Source organism: Sturnira hondurensis, unplaced genomic scaffold (genome assembly GCF_014824575.4).
Source record: "Sturnira hondurensis isolate 20B ecotype Veracruz unplaced genomic scaffold, ASM1482457v3 Scaffold0023357, whole genome shotgun sequence".
Lineage (NCBI taxonomy): Eukaryota > Metazoa > Chordata > Mammalia > Chiroptera > Phyllostomidae > Sturnira > Sturnira hondurensis.
Genome location: NW_028095988.1, coordinates 404,904 through 429,682, shown reverse-complemented (window position 1 = coordinate 429,682; position 24,779 = coordinate 404,904). Strand labels below are relative to the sequence as shown.

The 24,779-nt window shown below is 36.2% G+C and overlaps 1 protein-coding gene across 1 annotated transcript in view; it reads right to left on the bottom strand.

The window, feature by feature from the left end:
• Window positions 1–24,779, bottom strand: part of ATR (ATR checkpoint kinase) — a 126,947-nt gene that overhangs the window by 29,162 nt on the left and 73,006 nt on the right. Inside the window, exons 28-36 of the mRNA XM_037037454.1 lie at window positions 16,611–16,789; window positions 13,365–13,529; window positions 12,255–12,346; window positions 9,461–9,552; window positions 9,045–9,222; window positions 7,151–7,330; window positions 6,576–6,735; window positions 4,119–4,298; window positions 1,832–1,974 (exon numbers count right to left, since the gene is read on the bottom strand). Of these exons, the coding sequence (XP_036893349.1) occupies window positions 1,832–1,974; window positions 4,119–4,298; window positions 6,576–6,735; window positions 7,151–7,330; window positions 9,045–9,222; window positions 9,461–9,552; window positions 12,255–12,346; window positions 13,365–13,529; window positions 16,611–16,789 (1,369 nt within the window). The remainder of the gene's footprint in view (window positions 1–1,831; window positions 1,975–4,118; window positions 4,299–6,575; window positions 6,736–7,150; window positions 7,331–9,044; window positions 9,223–9,460; window positions 9,553–12,254; window positions 12,347–13,364; window positions 13,530–16,610; window positions 16,790–24,779) is intronic.

Sequence of the window (24,779 nt, the reverse complement as noted above, 5' to 3'; positions counted from 1 at the left end):
CATCAAGTCCAATTTCCTCACCATCCTCTGAACAAACCATTCAAACCCTGTCTGCCAAATTTATAAAAGGTTAGTAATGGCCTCTCCTTCTTGAATTTAATTAACTTTCAAATCCTACCTTCTCCATAAGGTTTACTACACTTCTGCAGCAATGCAGTATAAAAAGGTGTACTGTTCAAATCATGAAGTCAGGGGCTGAAGTTTGACTTCAGATTTGCCAAAAATCTATGACTTCTGGACTTGTTTGGTTCATTTTTTGTATTTGTTAAAATCAAAAGACTTTTACACTATTTATTTTGATACCTAATCACACATTCTATTACATATCATTATTTAATGTTTTATGTGCTACTGTGGCCAGGTGGCTCAGTTAGTTGGAGCGTCGTCTTGTACCAAAGGGTTGCAGGTTCAATCCCTGGACAGGGCACATACCTAGACTGCATGTTCAGTTCCCATTTGGGCTGCATTAGGAAGGCAACCAGTTGATATTTCTCTCTCTTTCTTCCCCCAGGCCCTTTCTTCTCTCTTTAAAATCAATGAACATATCTTCAGGTGAGGATTAAAAAAATGTTTTATGTGCTTAAGGTTCCTCTATCTAATTGGACTGGACTTCCCTAAGGGCAAATACTGATGCTTAATTAGTAATAACATAGTAATTCAATCACTCAGAAGAAAAATAAGTCTTGATAGCTGAGTGTACCCCTTTAAGCATCCAAATGTTTTATTTTAACTACTATGGATAAAGTAAGTTCTAAAATCTCCTTACTTTCTTAAACTATACTTATAAATATCTCACAGTATACCTAATAGTGTTATGCACATCAAAAACTCTAAATAACTCCGTTTTAGAAGAAATGCATTAAATAAATTGTTTACCAATGTACATGATAAACACTAACACGAAAGAGCAAATGAAAGCTATTACTCATTTTAGAAAATAAAAATAACTATCCTCTGCATATGCTTCCATTTCAAAAATGCCAATATGCCATAAACTCTGTCCCTAAAACAAACAAGTAATAATCAATAAATAAAATTAAGTTTGGATTTTATAAAACTTGAATTCTATCTTGGAAAGAAGGGCTTGGCTAATCTTGTAATTCTATTATCACTGATAAACAAATACTGCTTTGATTCCTGAAAATACTAAGCTGAGAAGTCAAAATACCAAATAACAGGCAACAATAAATAGATTTATTGCTCTGAAATAAGTTACCCTTCAATGTAAAGCAATGGTAATAAGCATGATAAAAAAGAATGAGGGGAGTGTCATTATTACCTCTTAGAAATTAATAATTGGTGACAATATAAACAGTAGGCATGAAATAATAATTTGACTACCATATACCAATATATGAAATTAAGTTATATTTCACTTGTTATCTAGTTTAAGAGATAAACTTTTCTACAAGTCCAACATCAAAACCATTTTCATATATATACTATTTCTTAGTAAAATGGGCTAATAGGAAAGATTCTACTGGCAATTACAGACAACAAGTAAATGTATTAGATCTAGAGTCCTCTGTCATTCTAGCAAGGGGAACTCAGGAGATGAGGGTCTGAAATGGGAAGAACACTTAATTTTCATTACATATACTTGGTACTGTTGAAATTTTAAAAAATATGCATGCCTTAATCCATTAAAATAGTTATGTTTAAAAGGGAACAAAAAATGTATAAAGAAAAATTAACATATCACCTAAGGTGATACGTAAAGCAGAAAACATCCTGCGTGTGCTAATATCTGTGATAACAGTTTGATATCAACAGTCACCCCAACATACAAGTATTTAATCAACAAACTCACAGTTATCACACTCACACGCACCTTCCAAAATGAAGGACTATATACCGAATGAGATCACCCTGCTTTTCCATTTTGTTGTCTGTGACCATGGGCATCAATTTGTCATAGTACTTGGCCAGGTAGAAATGCCCATCCTCCCACTCTGGCAGGAACAAGGTCACATCCTGGAAAAGGGAAGACAGGACACTCAACTCAGAACACCTTACACTATGCTGGCAAGTAAAATATGAATAGATGATTAGAGACCAAAAGCATAAAACCCACATCTGACAGACTCTTTGAAGTAAATAAGTCATAACTAACTACTTTCTTAACAAATGTTTTTCTCAAGATAGCTGGTTGGTTTTGGTGATTATCCACTGATCAACATTTCATGATAATTTGCCACTTTATATGATACATCAAAATAATTTCCAGATGGGTTTAAGTACTGTATGTATCTGTGTATATGCATATTATTACTGTTCAAAAAAACTTAAAGTTGGCCCTGGCTGGTGTAGCTTAGTGGATTGGGCGTGGTTCCATTCCCAGTCAGGGCACATGCCTGGGTTGTAGGCCAGTTCCCAGCAGGGGACTCACAAGAAGCAACCATACACTGATATTTCTCTCCTTCTCTCCTTCCCTTCCCCTCTAAAGATAAATAAATAAAATCTTTAAAAAAAACTTAAAGCAAGGAGAGATAATATCAAATCACTGAAAATGATATGATTTTAAAAGCATAAAAATGTTTTTAAAATATGTCTTATTTTTCTCCACGAACTCTCTCTCTCTCTCATTATTACCCTCTCTTTCAACTCCTTCAAAATCAGCTTCTAAAAAGAAATCTCCTCCTTACATTCATTCCTCAAACTATTTCTTGTGGGCTTCAGTTTTCACCACTCTACAAAGCAACTCCCTAAATCAAAGGGACACTTTCCAAGTCTGATCTAATTTGAATACTCTTCAGCCATTTGTTTCTGTTGTCCACTCATTTTCTCTTTGAAACATTTTCTCCCCTTGGCTTCCCTGAGGTCCCAATATTCCAAGTTTTCTCCTACCTTTCAGACCACTCCTACTCAGTCTCCTTTATCATTTTCTTTCCCTTCCTTAAATATTTGTGTGGTTTATTAACTTTTTAATAATATTTGAAATGTGACAGAAAATACAGAGAATGTTGACTAAAAAAATTATTTAAATCAATTTCCACTCTTAGTCCAAATAAGTTTGAGAACACAATTTAGTACAGGAACCTGCCTATAGAGAGAGGACTGACATGACTAGACATATGGATCACATACTGCTCCAAACCAGCCACAAGAATGAGGCAGCCAGTGCGCCTCTCCTATTTAGCCATCAGAGAAGGAAAGGGAACAACAGAAAACAATAATTAAAATTTCTTCCCCCCAAAAGTATTTTTGAATCTGTTTTTATCATCTTTTTATCTTCCTTTCCTCCTCTCTTCTCTCCCTTCCTCCTTCCTTTCTGGTTTAAGTTTAAAAATTTTATCTTAGAAGTTAAAATTTACATATAGAAAAATAAATAAATCTCACATGTACAGCTTGATCAATTATCACAAATTGGTAACACCCATATAAGAACTCCAGAAATGTGAGTACCCCCATTCACCCTCCCAATCACCACTCATTTCCTTTTCCCCCAAAATAACCACTACTATAGACCGAATGTTTGTGCACTACCCCCAACCACCACCCAACAAAAATTCTTATGTTGAAGCCTAATCTACAGTGTGATAGTATTTGGAGGTGGGGCCTTTCAGAGGTGGTTAGGTCACAAGATAGAACCCTCATGAACAGGATTAGTGCCCTTATAAAAGAGACTCCATAAAGTTACCTTGCCCCTTCCACTATGTTATATAATAATGAGAAGATGGTAGTCTAATAAACCAGAAAGCAGGACGTGATACATGAGCAGGAGAGCGCATTATTGTGATGAAGCTTCCTATCACCAGTTGCCCAAAGCTACGGCCTTCTGAATCAACCTGAACAGTTCTCACAGAGGAATATTCAAGCTTAACAAAAATTTTGATGCAGATTCGTTGCTCTACTCACTCAGTCATTTTGAATGCAATGACCACACAGTACACATGCTCACTCAACCGTATGTACTGCCCTCCCTGATTAGTACAGTGAGTTGTCATTGATCACGCATGTGCATTCTAGTCCCCTCTCACTCATGTATCAAAGTGAAAAAGGTTCACTGGTTATTTTTATACATGTATTTCTTTTCCATTTAGACTTTAAAATAATCTTATCTATTTTCAAAATCAAAAAAAGAGTTTCACTTGAAACTGCATTATATGTATACTTGCCTTATATTTTTTCATAACTGCGTTGCTTTCAAAGTTAGCTGTTTCCTCCATAAATCGGCCTACTAGTAACATAGCTCGACCATGGATTAACATGTCTTTACTCTCAGTTGGAGTTTTATTTTCAGGAAAACATAATTCAACACCCTTTTGAAGAACAATTAGTGCCTGGTGAACATCACCCTGAAAGAAAAGAAAGCAACAGCAAAACTTTTAACTTAAGAACTTATTTCCATTTTCTAGAAAAAAAATTGTTAGGATTTAAAGTTCACTAAATATTTCATTTGTAAATCCATCTGAATTTCATGTTCAGCTCTTATTTTCATCCTATGAAAGTAACATCTTAAAAACCAATCATTGCTTCATTTCATGTAGATCACATATTTATTTACTCATCCATTTTATAGTCAAAGTGTAGGAACTCAAGCTGTATCTACATGACTGGGGATAAACAATGGATAAATAAAAATCTCTGGCTTAAAAGTTCATCAAATAAAGAAATAGACTATGTAAACTAAAAGGCAATATGCTAAGTGCTATTAACAGAAAAATATACATGGGTATTGTAGCAGAAAGAAAAGGGAGTTCCCCAAATCTCCATGAAAATATAGGAAAATAAAGGAGAGCAACAGTCAGGAAAGGTTACCCAACAAGGAAGATCGGAATTTGGTCTTAAAGAATGAGTATAAATTTTCCTGGCAGAGAATTCAGTAAAGGACATTCTTGGTAGAAGGAAAAATAATTTCAATTGAAAAAAAAGTAAGTAGTCTGATTTTAACTGCAGCCTAAATGGCTTGTGAGAAAGTGACAAATGAAACTGAAGAGGCAGCCTGAGACTCAATCACAAAAGGCCTCTGTACTTTTCTAGAGTTCAGACGTAATCCTGAAGGCACAAAGAATACTTTGAAGGATTTTAATCAGGGGAGTAACATGATTCAATATGAATTTTAGAAACATCATAAACCGTAGTAACAAATACAGAGAAATGGTGAGACCCCCAAAAAGGCTATTAATAGTTATAGGCTACAAATGGCATGAATATAAGCAGCAGAGACAAATAAGTGGGAGAGAATTCAAAAACCATTTCTAAGGTAGATTTAGTCTCCAAATGAATGTGGAAAGTGAGGGAGAGTAAGAGTTTTAAGATGATGCCCTGATTTTTGCCTTGGATGAGAAAATGCAGTAGAGTCCTACCTAGAAAAATAAGGAACATGGAAGGAGAAATAGGTATTGAATATTGGATGATGAACTGCATTTTCAACATATTGAGTTTAAGGTATTACAACAAATAGATCACCACTAGCTCAGAAAATGACCAGGTACAGACTAACACAACCTGAAGTATTACTTTCACTTACTGCCCAGGGAGTATCTCCCCTACTGTCCTTTCTCAGTCGCCGTGAAGCTGCTGCAATCAGAGGTGGCAGCAACTACAACTGGTAAATGTCAATTTCAGAACACCTATGCCTACTACTGATTCTGAACTGGTGGAAAATATGAAGAGATGTGTAAAGAATAGCCATTAATGCAGCAGAAAGAAAGAAGGAGCTCCTACCCTTTGCAACAGCATGGAAGGAACTGGAAAGCATTATGCTAAGTGAAATAAGCCAGGCGGTGAAAGACAAATACCATATGATCTCACCTTTAACAGGAAGCTAAACAACAAAACAAACAAGCAAGCAAAATATAACCAAAGACACTGAAATAGAAAACAGGCTGACAGTGACCAGAGGGGAGAGGGGAGGGAATTTCAGGGGAAAGGGGGAAGGATTTACAGGAACTAGTATAAAGGACACATGGACAACAACTAAGGGGGGTGGAAATGGGAGGGAGGTGGGGAGCACTTGGAGGGGGTGGACTGGGATGAAAGTAAAAGACAGAAAACTGTACTTAAACAACAATTAAATAAATTATATATAAAAAAGTATAGCCATTAAAATATGGAACACAAGCTTTGCAAATTAAGATATTTAAAAAGCCCTTTGTCATTACATTGGCTTTAATCTAAGAATTGCTGGGGACTTTTGTTCATGACAAGCTAGATTAATTAGAAGTGAATCTTGACAGTAACAATAGCAAGTCCACACAAAACTAATTCTCTGCTGAGGATATAAGGTAAGGACAATGTTGTGTTCATTTAACAAGTATTTTTTGAGTTCTTACTATATGCACCCTTTATGCATATAAGAGATTAAAACAAAGTAAAAATTGGTCACTTCCCTCAAGAAAAAAATAAAAACTGAAAGAAGTACACTTTCACTGTTGAAATAGAAAACTATGTGGGAACTTCAGGATAGATGAAAGTTTTTTCCCAATTATCGTGGATAAATGATGAAGAAAGGCAACAGAAAGAGAAGGTTCTGAATTCAGATTAGGGACCATCTGTCACTCAGGCCTTTATAAGAAGTACATAATCTACAAAAGAATACATGTATGTGAGGACATTCCCTTAGTGGTTACCTTGGACCACAACCACTTGGCCCTTTCCACATACAGTTCCGCAAGTCGTGATTCTCCAGCATTAAGCAGAGCATTGTAAGCTGTCTGATGGTGACCAGCCTTTCTAGCCACTCTGGCACTCTGTAGCCAGCATTCTCCAACCATTTCACTGTAATCTCGTCTAAAGAAATGTAACAAAACAGGGGGGAAAGAGCATTTTTAACTGTTTTCAACAATTAAGGCACCTCTTTCTAACATGGAATTCTTAATATACCATTCAAAGGAATAAAAAATTATTGTGTTAAACAAGCTTTTAATTTTCTTAAGGTGCTCCATCTTTATAAATGATGAGTCTATGAAGACCTACTAATGACTTAAATTTGTACCTCCCCAAGATAAGTTTTTAACATTAGAAAAGATATATTGCACGTATACATAGGAATTCTTAAGTTCTAGGTTCATTGTAGCCTTGACAATAAAAAATAGAAAAATACAAATTCAGAGAGAAATTAGAAAAAATAAATACTTCCAAATAATATACAAATACAATAGAAAATTCACAATAATTGACATTTTTTAAAAAGTGTGAAAAAAACCTTTTATTGAGGCTTAATAAAGCTCTCCGGAGAGCCAGAATGGGCTCCTTCGCTCTATAGGAGTTCTGGGTCATTTCTAGTCGAGCTGCCCAGTTCAGAGAATCTTCTTGAGAACCATCACCTGGGGACTTCTGAAAAAGTGGCTTAATGCTATGCTCCAATTCACACAGCATGTGTAATCTGAAGACAGAGAAATTCCATGTTAAAATGTTGTAACGTTCATACTTATTAATCTCATATATAAAGCATGTACTTTAGCCATGAAAAATCAGAAATGTGCAGTATTCTTTGCAAGAACTTTAGCCAATATATATTCTCAGTAAATACAAATAGTAACATCTTTTCATATTGGGTATACCTACCACTTTATGTTGATTTAAATATTTAGTGCTTTACTACGATCCCCAAATTCATATTAATTAAATTAGAGAAAGGTATATAAAACTAAATCCCAATGTATAAAAATCAAACTTTATTACCTATATGAAGATAAAAGAAAATACGGATCCATTATATAGCAACATAAATATTTACACACTAGAGGACTTTATATAGATGAGATGCTAGCAAAAAATGGGAAAGATGCAGTTTTGTTTTTTTTTCTTAAGAGTAATAGAAACACTCATGATACTTTCACACTAGATTTTTTCCCCTGTATAATTATCAGCATCTATGACTCAGTCATTGTTCAAGAACTACAGCTCTAGCCCATGTGGCTCAGCTGGTTGGGCTAGAGCTGAGCCAAAAGATCGTGGGTTCAATTCCCAGACAAGTCAGGGTGCCTATGACGGGTAGTAACCAATCAATGTTTCTCTTCCACATCGATGTTTCCCTCTCTCTCTCCCTCCCTTCCCTGCTATATAAAGTCAATGAGAATGTATTTCAGTGAGAATTTTTTTAAAAATTTTAAAGAAGGAATATAGCTACAGAATGGAAATAATCTCAGTAGTCTAATCTCTGGTTTCATTAAGCTGTTACCACAGGGGCTTCTACAGAATACAGTAAATTCTTCTAACTGAAAAAAAAAATTGCTTACTTATCTTTTTTATTGTTTAATTATTTTCTTCAGAAAATGTTTTCCATCAGGTTCTTTCTTACCTCTAAAAGTGAATATTCCTTTTTAGTAATGCAATGCCCATATTTTTGGGGAGGGAGGGAATGTCGAAAGTCTTTCTAAATAGGAAGAAGGAAAAGGGACGTACGAGTAGAGAACACCAATGTGATGAACACAGGTGTCTAGATTATTTAGGTTTGTTGTAAGAAAAATGAACTATGAATTACATCAGGACAAATGTAAGATACGCTGTGATTTTTTAGAAGTGTCATAATTGCCTTTGCAATTAATAGAGCATATATTTGAACATTTTATTTTTATTTTTATTGTTATTTTTAAAGATTTTATTTATTTATTTTTAGAGAAAATGGAAGGGAGAGAGAAAGAAAGGGAGAGAACGTCAATGTGTGGTTGCCTAATGAGTGACCCCATTAGGGACCTGGCCTGCAACCCAGGCATGTGCCCTGACTGGGAATCAAATTGGAGACCCTTTGGTTTGCAGGCCAGCACTTAATCCACTAAGCCACAGCAGCCAGGAGTATTGAGACATTTTTAAAAAACTATAGGGTAATTATGAGTTAAAGAATAAAAAAGTCATTTTGTTTAGCTATGCATAATAGCAAACATACTATTGGTTATTTACTGATCAAAAAATTCTAGGTCTACTGGGGGGAGGGAGGTATAAGGGGACTAAAAGGTAATGTAAAAAAAAACACAATAAAGGATCGTACAATAAAAAAAATTTCTAAGCCTATCAGATAATACTTATAGACCAGGAATATAAATAGAAACTTTGAAATGTGCTGAGCAGAGGGCAATATATTCACAATATATATATACCTCACAATATATTCATATCCTCTTTGGTAAGAGCCTCTTTCAAAGCTTGCAGCTGAAAGAGGTACAATTTGTTCTGCTCTCACTAGTTTCAATGTATCATAAAAAGCCGTGGAGTCTCTTTTTTTGGCTGATAATAATAGTTGCCCCAGTCTGACACTCCATGTGGTAGATTTCCAATCTGAAAAACAAATGAAGAGTCAAGGAATACCATGAGAGCTGCGTCTATGAAAAAGCTTTACTTCATTTGGTCAAATGGTCAGAATAAATACTGAACTAATGGTTTCATTCTATTACAAACAACTAAACAGGGCTATCATAATACAGGCTGAAAGATTAACTACCGCTGTTACTTAACTACTTAAGTCCGATGATTTATGGCATATTAAAATTGCTTATATTTTAAGAAGTAGTTTTACCTGCTGCCAAATAGTTTTCCACCAAATCCCACTGTGACAATTTCCAAGCTGCTTCCACTCTGTATGTGTTTAATTCATCTGTCCATTCAGACCTATTAAAAGAAACCCGTATCAACTAAGTTTGTATCTATTTAAATTTAAAGTGTAAAGATTATTTTCATTGGTTTAGACACTCTGTTTATTGTGTTTATTCATTATTCTATTTATTATATTTGTACGGTATTATACTTTATAGTTAGATACAAAATAACTATGCCTATCCAAAAGAACCGCCCAGATTTCAATCCTTCCATCTCCCGAAAACATTTCTTCAATAATTACTTCTGATAGAGCCATTTTAAAATGTCATTCCTTGATTAATTAAATTGTGTCTATTAGAGCAGAATTAATACCTGGAAAATTACAAAGTGTATTTGTAAGATTAGCTTCACGCTTAATTTGAACAAAGGGAAAGGAAAAAAACCCAACTGAACATACATGCATTAAGAGGTAAGCAATTCCAACTAGGGATTATGAGTGAAATTTAAGATGAAAGTACAGGTGGTGCAGTAGCTCAAGTGCAGGTTGGGAGCACACAGGACACACTACGAAGGGCATAAGAAAGTTACGAAGGGCATAAGAAAGTTACAAACGATGTGTCAGTGGCATAAGAAAGGATACAAAATTAGCTAACCAGAATACATATCTATTCTTAAACTATTTTCAGTAACTTTAAAACTTGAGTTTATAACATCAGTATGATATAGGTAATTATTTTTACAAGTATTCGACATATGTCAGACTAAGACAGCTAGTGATACTTTACATCATGACTACATAAAAGAAACCAGACTTTCCTCATGTTTCTTCTTTATTAATCATACCATTTAAATACCTGCTATATGCTAGACCCTGGGCTGGGCCATTTTTCCATCTAACTAACTAACAAAAATGAAAGGTACACATAGTCCCTTATTATAAACAGGGTAACAAGACTTGGAGAGGCTAGGATCAATGCCCTTAAAAGTCCTCCTCGCTTTTTCTCTAATAAAAACACATAAAGAAAGCACAAAAATGAGTTAAATAACTTTTATTTTATTTTTTAAAAATCTACAATAGGCCCTGGCTGGTATAGCTCAGTGGATTGAGCGTGGGCCTGCGAACCACACAATTGCGGTATGACTCCCAGTCAGGGCACATGCCTGGGTTGCAGGCCAGTTCCCAGCAGGGGATACACGAGAAGCAACCATACATTGATGTTTCTCTTCCTCTCTCCTTCCCTTCCCCTCTAAAGATACATAAATAAAATATTTTTTAAAAATCTACAATAGGATAAATATTGACTATTCCTTAATTTCTAAATATGAACACCACCATAAATAATTTAAAACAAGGCTAAAGAAATAAAATGGAGGTATAATTTTCAAAGCTGTAATTATTAATAACTTTACAAGTATATCACTAGATGCCAAAAAATTAAAATTTCAGAATAAAAACCTGAGGAGAATGAGCACGATTTGCTATCCAGAAGGGGTGTGTACCGGGTATTAAACCAAAAAAAGTACCAAATGGCAATGAGGATCAGGTTGTTGAGAACTTACCCCATAAAATGAGTACATTCAAAAGAATGACTGTGCAGGTAAAGCACAACCAGTAATTCTGGTAATATATTTGTTTAAATACAAATATTACCCCCATGGGAAACACATACCCTCAATGGCCATTTGCTCCAATGTGATACAAAATCATTCACTGAATACTGAAACTTGTCATTTCACAAATCAAATCCAAAGAGTAGATAAGAGGAAGTAGAACTGTCCAGAGTTCATCACAAAGAAACTTGATACCTCGGCCTGAGCCATGACAAATTGTTCCAAATTCCTGAAAGCCCTTTATTCATAAGGTCTCTCAACTAATCTGGAGAAATGTATATAAAACATACAATCCATTCTTTCCATACTTCTGCAAAGTTTTCTCCATGGTTTCATAAATTCCACTATTACGAAACCATCTGACAAAGAGTAAGCTTCTCTGACCTTAGACATTGTGGAATAGTGGTCTTTACAAATGTCAGCTGGAATTTATAGAACCTGCCCTTCGAAGACTTGCTTTCAGGGTAATCTAACTAAAAACAGTGGTCTGTGTGCTCTTTGGTCAACTAAAATCCCATCCCTTTTGACCAGATCTCATTGCCCAAGAAAGTCAGTTGGGGTCTAGTAAATACATTAAGGAACAAGGCTTTCCAGTTCTCAGAGCACAGCAGCTTCAAAAGCAAAACCAACCTCCAGAGTTATTCTCAAAATCAGAAGAACTGTGTGGCCTTCATCTCTGCCACATATAAGCGCTATTTTTTGTTTGCTATCACTGGGTTTGCCATAGTAAACCAATTTTCAGGAAAGGAAAGCTGCTTTCATCTTTATCAATCCTTCAGGGGAAAATCAAACCCACACTTCAGTCACAAATGTTCCCTATCCAACACAAAAAATAATTGATCCTGATAATGTAGGAGAGTTTAGACACCCTCTGAAGTGCCTGTATGAGCCTAACCAAGAGTACGTGAATTCTGGAAGGTTCCTGTCTTAAAGCAGATCTAATTCAAGGATGACTCTTCACACACAAGATAAGCTGTTAAGACTAGAACAATGTATAAAAAAGTAGAAAAATATATATGTTTTGGTGCTTATCTCCAATGCATGAAAACATAAAAAAGATTTCATTACTTTAGTAAACATTATGTCAACCCAATTCATTAATTTAAAGATTCCCCCATTAAGCTAAAACAACAAAAGAAAATCATTATTTTAAAAAATATTACCTGTTCGCATGCACTCCATTGACCTGAGTAATTACAGTGGATAGCTGGCCAAGACCTAACATGGACTTCACTACACCATGATAATGAATGATCTAAAAATTTCAAAAACATTTAAAGTAACAGTTGTCACTTATAAATATATCTTGGGAATCAAAAACAGTTTTATATTTTATTTTGTAAGAGCTTTGCATCTTAGTTTAGCAGTGAACTTGCTTGGTATATGGCAGAGCCTCCTACCAATGGCCCACACACAACTGAATATTTTTTTAAATGCAGAAAACCTTTAAATACTCAAATTAAATTTATTATTTTTCCTAGATTTGGTCTAGTTTTTGGTTCAGATCAAATATAAAAGTAACAAGTACTCTTTAGTATTTTATTTAAAGATTATTTGTCATACTGTTACATAAAAAATAAAAATTCAAGGTGATACTATCATTTATATAGATTTTGGGCTTTAGTAACAAAAAAGTTAAATAGGATTATGCAATATTCTTTAAAATTGAAAACATTTAAAAATAAGAACCCTGTATGTACATTGAGCTTCCAAGAAAATGAACATGTCAAATATGACAAAAAGCAATACTCCAAGACTAGAGAGATTTTAAGCCAAGATTCTAAATCAATGATTCTAAACCCCTTTCCTGTCTCAATGAACATAAGACATAATATATCCCCCATGGGTAACTGTAGCTCACTGATTCTAAGGGACCTTTTCAGAGATTCACAGATACTGGTAGGGAGCATGTAAAATCTGAAGATGTTTCTTAGACTAGAAAATTGTTTTTAAAAATTGATGCATGTATTACACTTTTAATAACAAACTAAAATTATATAATCTTTAGAGTAATTTAGCACACAGTTTAAATATACCTTGCAGTAAAGCTCATTTACTTAGGTATATAAGGTCATAGAAATTTGGCATTGGAAGGGATCTTTGAGATAATCTAGTGCAGATCTTTAATTCTGTCAACCAGAAAACTCAAGCTCAGAAATGATTAAATAGTTTCCAGACACTGGCAACTGATAGAGACAGCAGTGAAACCAAGTTGTCCAGAGTTCCTAGTATAGGACTATTTTCATTGTGTTGCCTCTCATGCATCATCTTACCTGGTCTGGTTCCAGCTGAATAGCCCTGTCATAACAAGCAGTGGCATCCCTCAGCAAGCCGATGCTCTCATGCTCAAGGATCTGTTCTTTTAGAGATGGTTCTGCCTTTCGAATTGCGCTGACTCCAGCCACTCCATCTGGTTCATGCATAGCAGCATATAATTTCTTTGTTCAACCATTGAAAACAACCAAATTAGGAGAAAAATACAACTGAAAATAAAACTATAAAGCCACCAGTTTATATGAAAAGGGCATATGAGAATTTTTTCTCAAAGCAGCAGTAAGTTTTGTTTTTCAAGGCAGACTCACAATGAAATTACAATTTTATTCCTAGCCTTCCTATTATTACAACAGTGATTCTATTTGAATATAATCTATGTTAGTAATCGTTATTGATAATAAGATCTGTGAAGAACCTCAAGGTCCTGAGCTCTCTTTAAACACAACTGAAAATAAATTCTGTTGAGTACAGTTTATAAGGGTTTTATTACATTTTAAAACAAAAAAATTAAATAAGCATTTTAATATATTGGTACGTAGATGCCTTCAAGAAACCCCAAACATCAAATATGGGTTTAAAAGAGATATTCAGGCTGAAGATAAAAATTTAGGAGCAATAGCACAAAAATGGCAGGGGAAAGGATGGCATGATTTAGAGAGGGAAGAAAAGAGGCCCAGGGAAAGAGAGTAGTATATTTATAAATAAGGAAGAACTAGCAAATGAAACTGAGAGCAGACACCAAAGATGTGTGAAAAAATCTAGAGGTGGTATCTCAGGAGACGTGGGAGAAAAGCGAATGTCCTATTCTAAAAAAGAGTGGTCAAATGATGTTGTGAGGTTAAGCAAATCAGGACTGGGAAACACTGACTGGATTTGGTAACATGAGATCACTGATTTTCGTAGCAAGAGTAGTGTTGGAATGGGCAAAAAATGAACAGGATAAAGTGAATATGGGGAAGACAGACAAGTCTTTTAAAAGTTGGCTGTGAGCGCGGGCTTGTGAACCACACGATCGCGGTTCGATTCCCAGTCAGGGCACATGCCTGGGTTGCAGGCCAGTTCCCAGCAGGGGACTCACAAGAAGCAACCATACATTGATATTTCTCTCCTTCTCTCCTTCCCTTCCTCTCTAAAGATAAATAAATAAAATTTAAAAAATTTTTTTTAAAAAGTTGGCTGTGAAGGGAAACAGACAGGAAGCATCTGAAGGAGTATCTAAGGTTAAGGGATTATAAAAAATTAAAATTGGAGATACCAGAGCATGTCTATATACTCTGGCAAAGAGAAATTAATGGTACTAGAGGAAGCAGGAACATCTGAAGGGGTAAAATTTTCAAAATTAAGAGTACAAGTAGGGCTGAATTTTGGCAGGAAGGGAATCCTTCCTTAGGACTAACAGAAAAAAAAAAGAACACGATGCAGAAGCCAGCATATTTTCAGATTGGGTAGACATTTGGTTTCTATTTTCCTAATGAACAATGAAGCAAAATCATCAGTTGAGAGTAAGTGAGATGGAAAGCGAGAAACGAGGTCAAGGTAAAAAATTATTATCTTGAAGTGTGAGAAAATGGGTTTACTAGAGAAACATTTGGAAGAGCTGAAGGCAGAGTTAAAGAGTTTGGCTTATGGTTGCTATTATGAACTTAAAAGCAGTAAAAAACCAATTCTGTGATTATGAGATTTTTCTTTGGCAATGTTCAGCTGCTTACATGCAGACACTGGGAAGGCAGATGGGTGAGTTTATTCAGGGTTTGAGTTTCACAAAGTGAGTACAACACAAAGGAAACGGAGAAAAGCTAGAAAGTTCAATGTCCTTTAAAGGGAATGATTTTGACAAGGAACAATAGACACAAAGCTACATAAGGAGGAAAACAATGACAGGAGAAAGTTAATATTTATCCTGAGTACAAGCTACTAATTTTCCAGTTCTCTCACCACACCTTGCCTGTTTCAAATCCTCTAAGAATTTTGGGCAATTTAGAGGTCCTCTGTGATTTATCTTTCCTCTGCCATTCCATATATACACTCTTTTCCAAATCCACAGCAATGCCTCTGCTTAAAATGTTTTGCCTCATCCATTTACCTGTCATTCATTCTTCAAGACCCCTTAATAGCACCTTCAAGAAGTCCTTATTGACTCCTTGCTCATGCACTCCTACCTCTCCCCACACTCCACAAAGAAAATGAGTTAAATGTCCTTCCTCAGAGCATATCTATGTCACTCCATTTAAGATATTACATCAAATTGGTGTCTATGCCCTCTCACTAATCTGCAAGGTTCTGAAGTATTAGGTTGGCCAAAAAGACTGGTCAACTTTCTCCATAAAATAAAAGACACATTTTTCATTTTCACTATAATAAGTATTAATTTGGATATTTTGAGTACATCGTCTCTCTCCCACTGTTGCCTTCTAATGGTTAGAGGCCAGTGGTGCTGCTAAACATCTTCCAATGCATATAGTCCTACAGCAAACAATTTATTGGCCAAAATGTCAAATACCAAGAAACTTAGCAAAGCACTTTTGACACATTTGACCGGTCACAGCACTTTCTCCATACACTGCACAGATCTTATTTTTTATGGTTTATATATTTGCTTTACTATACTTTTCTTATTGTTGTTCAAGTACAGTTTTCTGCCCTTCCCCCCATCTCAGCACCCCCCAGCCCTCCCCACCTCCCTCCCATTTCCAACCCCCCCTTGTTATTGTCCATGTGTCCTTTATAATTGTTCCTGCAAACCCTTCACCCTATTCCCCTGAAATTCCCTCCCCTCTCCCATCTGGTCACTGTCAGCCTGTTCTCAATTTCAGTGTGTTTGGTTATATTTTGCTTGTTTGTTTGCTTTGTTGATTATGCACAAATGTTTTTATGCGTTACACTTACATTTTTACCTTTCTTGAAATAATAAAGCATAATACACTGAAAATGTTGCATATCTTCTTCCATCTTCAGTACTAAAATGGCTGTACAAGAATTCACCAATTTTTATAAGTTTTTTTAAAAACACACTGATATGACAGCTGTCACAATGCAATATAACAAAACTGTTTCAAATGAAGTTAAACACAACTAAGCACTACTAGAGCTATCATACAGAAAAAAATAAATTAACTTTTTGGCCAACCCAATACTCACAAACATCTAGTTCCTAGCATTATATCTCAAACACTTGATAGAATGAACAATATAAACATAAAAGATTAGCAATAAACATTATTAAATTCACTATATGAATTTCAAACCTGTAAAAATCCAAGATGTGCTTGAATGTCCTGCTTATTTTCTGTAATAAATGATTCAAAGTGCATTACAGCTCGTGTGTATGCTTTGGAGCGAAAAGAAGCTACTGCCAGAGTGTCCTGAGGTATGAGGTCTAGAAAACGAGTTACACTCTGATAGTCTTCATGATCCACAGTAGATACTAGATAAAAAAAAATAATTAAAGACTTAAGAAAATGAAATGCCATTTATATATTTTTTTTATACTTTAAAGATTTGTTTATTTATTTTAGATAGAGAAATGGAGGGAGAAGGAAGGTCAGAATGTGTGGTTACCTATCATGCACCCCCTACCAGGGACCTAGCCCGAAACCCAGGCATGTGCCCTAGACTAGGAATAGAACCAGCGACCCTTTGGTTCGCTAGTCTGCACTCAATCCACTGAGCCACATCACCTAGGGAAGAAAATGAAATTTTAAAGTGTTTGTTTTTATTTCAATTTATTTATTTTAAACTTGATTTATTTCACTAACAATAATATCAAAACATATTTGGGATAATATTTAGAATGTAACTATCAACAAGATGACTGCTCAGAGGATTCTGGCTTCAACTTCACCATTATTACTTACCTTACCCTGGACACTCAATTACCTTACTTAAGCTTCAGTTTTATCATAAATAAAAGGTAAGTATTAGTATCTATACTGCCTTTCTTACACAGTTGTGGTGAGGATTAAGTATAAAACTATACCAAATGGTGAAAAGAGGAGTGCTCAAGATGGCACCAAGGTGGCACCAAGAACTGGAGCGGAGCCCAGTTCTCCCTGTGCCCAGCTGGAACACCTAGCTGATCTTATGAGGAACAGGGTAAACTGCCAACAGAATCCCAGCTTATATGAAGTTTGGAGGCCATAAATTGTGAGGACGTTGAAAAGCAGACAGTGAGGAGATTGCACTGGGACAGTAAGGTCCCTGGGATCCGCGCAGAGACAGAGGCTGCTGTGGCCCTTGGCCTGGCACCTGCCACAGGATAGGGGGAAGAGAGTAAGATGACCAGCTCCCTCCCCTACCAGAGCAGAAGGGCAGCCTGGTCCCAGGAGGGACCTGGATGCTGGAAGTCACTGGGGAGAACAGAGACAAAGTGGGAGACACACAGATGTGGTGCACATCTGCTGGGATTATGGCTGCCAACACCACAGAAATTGGGGTACTGGGGGACACCTGGAGAGGGGAGGAATTGCGCTGTGTTGGGCCCTGACTCAGATAGTCTCCGGACTGGATGGAGAGTTGGGTTGTGTGAAAAGCTGTGCACTTCTTAAGAAAGGCAGGCAGCTGCTTTGTAAGGAACTCTCAAGCAGTGGCTGGCTCACCCCGAGGGTGATCTGAGCTGCCTGCATCCAGAGACTGAGTGGCTGATTTGAGCCTGGAAGCTCACATAGGATCTGGGCCGGAGGCTGGGCAACTGTGAATATTTCGACCCAGACCCGGTCCCCATCCTCTCAAAACCATAGGAAGGAAAAAAGCGAAGCCCAGCCCTGCTCTTCCTGTGGCACCCAGGAAGAAGAGCAGAAGTCCAGAACTCACTGAACAGGTTTAAAGTCAACAAGAGGCTTATTTTTTTCTTTACCTTTTTCCCCCTCCCCCCTCCCCTTTTTTGTTCCCTCAAGTGAGATAATTATTCCCCCCTGAGCATTATTATTGTTGTGATTAACTCTATTCTCTCTCACACTACACCTACTTTCTGTCCTTTACTCTCACTATATCTCATTATCTAACCTTGCACATGGGCTCTGGTTTTGGATTCAGCTCATACAAGTGTCTTATGTCTCTTTCACCTGTTATAAAAACTGGCCTGCAGGGGAAAATATCACAGTTAATGCTATAGTTATCCAAAAAAATTCCTACCTCTTCTCTACTTGCTAGTACTTTAAATTCCATAAAATACTCTCCCACTGACTTACTCCATTCTTCCTACCCCCTGCCACTGATCACATACAAGAATAGGTGGGAGCTGCAAACATCAGTATATCTGCTGGAGGAGAAAACCCAACAACAAAGAAACCATCAAAAGGTAAAAATCCAGGTAGAGCAAGAGAGCCCACACAAACAGAAAAAAGGGCAAACCTAGAGTGTCCAGAGAAGGAGATCAAAGAGAGCACACTACTGAACCCTACAGAATTCCCACCATAGAAATTTATCCTATAAAGACAGCTAGCTAACCAAAACATCAGAAAGTGAAGAAAAAAAAACTCACCTAAAATGGGGAGATGAAAAAAAATATGCAATCAAAGGGAATGGAACACTCCACACAAAAAGAGGTAAATGAAATGGAGGTAAATAAACTATCACATATAGTATTCAAAATAATGGTTATAAAGAAGGTCAAAGAACTCACAGATAATTACAAGGAAATGAGTGACAACTACAACTGTATGCAAAAGGAAATGGAAGCTATAAACAAAAACCAGGAAAAATTGAACAATAAAATAGCAGAAATAAAAAACACACTAGAAAGAATTACAAACAGGCTGAATGAAGCAGAAGATCGAATCAGCAAACTGGAGTATGTGGTAGGAAAAAATACCCAGAAAAAGCAAGAAAAGGAAAAAGAGACTAAGAAGGAACAAAGAGATGGTAAGAGAACTGCAAGACAACATGAAACATAATAATATCTGTATAATAGGGATACCAGAAAGAGAAGAAAAAGAGCAAGGGAGAGAAAAGCAAGAAAAAATTGTTTGAAAAAGTAGTGATGGGAAACTTCCCTATCTGATGAAAGACAAAGTCACACAAATAAAAGAAACACAGAGAGTCCCAATCAAGAGGAACCCAAAGAGGCCCACTTCAAGATACATTATAATTAAAATGGCAAAATTCCAAGACAAAGAATGATTCTTGAAGGCAGCAGGAAAGAAACAGAAAGTAACATACAAGGGAGCCCAATACGGCTAGCAACTGACTTATCAATGGAAACAATCCAAGACAGAACAGAATGGCAAGAAATATTCCAAGTAATGAAAACCAAATGCCTGCAACCAAGACTACTCTACCCAGCAAAGCTCTCAACTAAAATGGAAGGCCAAATAAGGAGTTTCCCAGATATAAGAAACCTAAAAGAATACACCTCTACCAAACCACCTCTGCAAGAGATGCTAAAGAAACTGCTTTAAGAAAAGGAAGAAAAAGAGTGAGAAAGAGAGGAACACAGGTATGAAAACATGGCAATGAGCCTTGGCTGGCGTAGCTCGGTGGATTGAGCACGGGCCTGCGAACCACACAATCGCGGTTCGATTCCCAGTCAGGGCACATACCTGGGTTGCAGGCCAGTTCCCAGCAGGGGACTCACCAGAGGCAACCATACATTGATATTTCTCCCCTTCTCTCCTTCCCTTCTCCTCTAAAGAGAAATAAATAAAAACTTTAAAAAAAAAGAAAACATGGCAATGAATAATTAACTATCAATAATAATCTTAAACATACATAGATTAAATGCACCAATCAAAAGACATAGAATCATTGAATGGATGAGAAAGCATGACCCACACATATGCTGCCTACAAGAGACACACTTCAGAACAAAAGATCTACACAGACTGAAAGTGAAGAGCTAGAAACAGATATTCCAAGCACACAGAAGGAAAAAAAAGCCAGGGTAGCAATACTCATATCAGACAAAATAGACTTCAAAAAAAGAGCCATTAAAAGAGTCCCAGAAGGTCACTTCATAATACTCAAGGGAAGAAACTATCAAGAAGACATAAACATTGTAAGTATATATACACCTCACACAGAAGCACGCAAATACATAAGGAAAATCTTGGAGGACTTCAAAAATGGTACTGACAGCAACATGATTATATCAGGGGATTTCAACACTCCACTGCCGAAAATTGACATATCTTCCAAACAAAATATAAACAAAGATATTGTGGCACTGAACAATGCCTTAGATCAAATGAACTTAACTTAAAGAGAGAGCCTTTCTTAACTTAGAGAGCCTTAACTTAGAGAGAGCCTTTCATCCCAAAGAAGCAAAACACACATTCTTTTCAAATGCACATGGAATATTTTCCAAGATAGACCACATGATAGGACACAAAACAAGCCTCAACAAACTCAAAAAAATTTAAATCATATCAAGCATTCTCTCTGACCACAAGGGACTAAAACTAGAAGCCAACCTCAAAGAAAAACTCAAAAATACTCAAACTCATGGAGATTGAATAGCATGCTATTAAACAATGAATTGGTCAAGAATGAGATCAAGGAAGAAATCAAAAAGTTTCTGGAAACAAATGAAAATTAACTCACAACAGTCCAAAACTTATGAGACACAGTGGAGGCAGTCCTGAAAGGGAAGTTCATAGAGATACAGGCCTACCTAAAGAAGATAGAAACATTTCAAATACACAACCTAACAAGGACTCCAAGAACAACAAACACAGCCCAGAGCAAGTAGAAGGAAAAAAACAACCAAGGTCACAAGAGAATTAAACAACATAGAAAATAAACAATTCTAAGGATCACTAAATCCAGAAGCTGGTTCTTCGAAAAGATAAACAAACTCAACAAGCTTGTAAGCAGACTCATCAAGAAAAAATGAGAGAGGATCCAAATAAACACAATCAGAAATGAAAGAGGAGAGATTGCAACTGATACCACAGAAATAGAAGACTTACATGGCAAGATATTTGAAAAACTAGGGGAAATGAACAAATTTCTAGAAAAATATAATCTTCCAAAACTCAATGAAGCAGCAGAAAGCTTGAACAGCTGACAAAATTGAAGCATTAATTAAAAAACTCCCGACACATAATATCCCTGGACAGAACTGTTTCACAGGAGAATTCTGTAAAGCATTTAAGGTAAAGCTAACCCCTATCCTTGACAGACTATTCCAAAAAAATCCAAGAAAATGGAAGACTCCCAAACTCTTTTTATGAAGCCAGCATCATCGTAATCGCCAAACCAGACAAAGACACAAAAAAGAAGAAAAATTTCAGGCCACTATCACTGATAAACATAGACACTAAAATCCTCAACAAAATACTGGCAAACTGCATTCAGCAATACATTAAAAAGATCATACACCATGACCAAGTTAGATTCATCTCAGAGATGCAAGGATGGTACAATATTCACAAATCAATAAACATAAATACATCACATAAACAAAATAAAAGACAAAAATCATACAATCATAGAAATGGATAAAGAAAAAGCACTTGATAAGGTATAGCACCCGTTTATGATTAAAACACTCAGCAACATGGGAACGGACAGAGCATTCCTCAACATAATAAAAGCCATATATGAGAGACCTACAGCCAACATCATATCCAATGAGGAAAAACTAAAAAGTTTCCCACTAAGATCAGGAAAAAGACAAGGATGCTCACTTTCACCACTCCTATTCAACATAGTACTGGAAATCCTACCCACAGCAATCAGATGAGAAAAGGAAATAAAAGGCATCCAAATCAGGAAAGAGGAAACAATACTGTCATTGTTTACAGAGACATCATAGTGTGCAGAGAAAATCCTATGGACTCCACCAAAAACTACTCATCCTAACAAGTGAATTTGGCAAAATGGCGGGATACAAAGTCAATATTCAGAAGTCAAAGGCATTTTTGTACACGAACAATGAAACGTAAGAAACAGAAATTTAAAAAATACTATTTCAGATAGCCACAAGAAAAATAAAATACTTAGAATAAACCTAACCAAGAGGGTAAAAACCTGTACTCAGAAAACCACACAACACTGAAGAAAGAAATTAAGGAAGACACCAACAAATGGAAAAAGATAGCATGTTCATGGAGTGGAAGAATTAACATCATTGAAATGTCCATTCTACCCAAAGCAATTTCTTTATCCAAAGCAATATTAAAGTACCAATGGCATATTTCACAGATATAGAATAATCACTTCAAAAATTTATATGGAACCATAAACAACCCTAAATTGCCACAGCAATTTTGAGAAAGAGGAACAAAGTAGGAGGGATCACAATGCCTGATATCAAACTGTATTATATGGCCATTGTAATCAAAACACTGTGATACAGGCATAAGAACAGAAACATAGACCAATGGAACAGAAGAGAGAGCCCAGAAATTAACCCAGGTCTCTACAGTCAGTTAATATTTGATGTTGGAGAGGTTTTGGGAAAAGGGGACCCTAGTTTACTGTTGGTGGGGTTGCAGACTGGTACAACCACTATGTAAAAACACTATGGAATTTTCTAAGAAAACTAAAAATGGATCTGCCTTTTGACCCAGCAATTCCACTGTTAGGAGTATATCTGAAGAACCCTGAAATGCCAATCCAAAAGAACCTATGCACCCCGATGTTCATAGCAGCACAATTTACAATAGCCAAGAGTTGGAAGCAATCTAGATGCCCATCAGTAAAAGAATGGATCAAAAAAGTATGGTACAGCCCTGGCTGGTGTAGCTCAGTGGATTGAGCGCGGGCATGCGAACCACACGATCGCGGTTCGATTCCCAGTCAGGGCACATGCCTGGGTTGTAGGCCAGTTCCCAGCAGGGGACTCACAAGAGGCAACCATACATTGATATTTCTCTCCTTCTCTCCTTCCCTTCCTCTCTAAAGATAAATAAATAAAATCTTAAAAAAAAAAAACTATGGTACATTTACAGAATGGAATTCTATGCAGCAGAAAGAACGAAGGAGCTCCTACCCTGTGCAACAACATGGATGGCACTGGAAAGCATTATGCTGAGTGAAGTAAGCCAGGTGTTGAAAGACAAATACCATCTGATCTCACCTTTAACAGGAACCTAAACAACAAAGCAAACAAGCAAGCAAAATATGACCAAAGACACTGAAATACAGAACAGGCTGACAGGGAACACAGGGGAGAGGGGAGAGAAATTCAGGGGAAAAGGGGAACAAGGAACAAGTATAAAGCACACATGGACAAAAACTAAGGCGTTGGGCGGGGAGAATGGGCGGGAGTTGGGGAGCACTGGAGGGGTAGGCTGGGATGGTGGTGGGAGTATAAGACAGAAAACGGTACTTGAACAATAATTAAATAAATTTTAAAAAATGGTAAAGGTATTATGCTTTTGAACCCTTACAAATATCATTATTAAAATCTAAAATTTTTAATTTCAATGATATTAGAAATAGTGATGACAGAGTTCATGCTTGGTTGTAGTACCATTGTCACATGCAGAAACAGGAACAAACTTTAAGTGTTAAATTAATGGAAAATATACAATCACATTCCAGGAAAAAACATTCCCCCCAAAAGCTAGTTGTAGCCAGGTAAAAAATTTTGGAAAAATAAACTATTGTGCTTAACAACAAGGATGTATATGTTTTCGTAAGTATAGGAACAAAAGAGAGACACTGAAAAATTGTGAACTATGATCAGGGGTGTCCAACCTTTGGTGACTCTGGGCCACACTGGAAGAAGAGTTGACTTGGGCCACACAGTAAATACACAAACACTAGTGAAAACATAAACACCTCATAATATTTTGTGTAAATTTGCAATTTTGTGTTGGATTGCATTTATAGTCACGCTGGGTGGTGTGTTGGACACCCCTCATTGAAGAATTCTTTAAGAACTCTTAGTCAGTTTTTTCAATTAGCCGCAATGCCTAGAGTGGAAACATATAATGTCCATTAAAATGTGTGAGTTATACAAAAGTAGGCAGATTATTTACTTCATCTACTTGCTGCAAGAATGAAAAAAAAGATTCAGAGTCATTGAGTATCTATAACTGCCTTTTTTTCAAAATTGAAATAGAAATATATTTATTTTACTGAACATTGTTTATTAATAGCTATGGTTAATGTCTTTCTTGTTCATTGTTTTATTCCTAGATCCAAGTACAGTGCCTACATACTTTAGCAACTCAAAAAGTACTTGCTGAATTGGAGTTTTATATAACAGTAAGATAACCTTCTCTTTAAACTAACATTTAAAGAAGTTGGAGCACAAAAATATCATGCCAATAAATTTCTGGCCCGTATTTTGGCAGGCCCTTAGCTTTCTCTTATCTACAGAGACTTGGCTTTTTAACTTTTTTATTGTTGTTCAACATAGTTATTCTCACCAAATTCCTGTAGCATAGGAGCAGATGTCATTCCTAAGTCTAACTAGATTCCCTATTTAGTCACCTTAGTGAGAGTTGTAATATCACAGGTTAAAA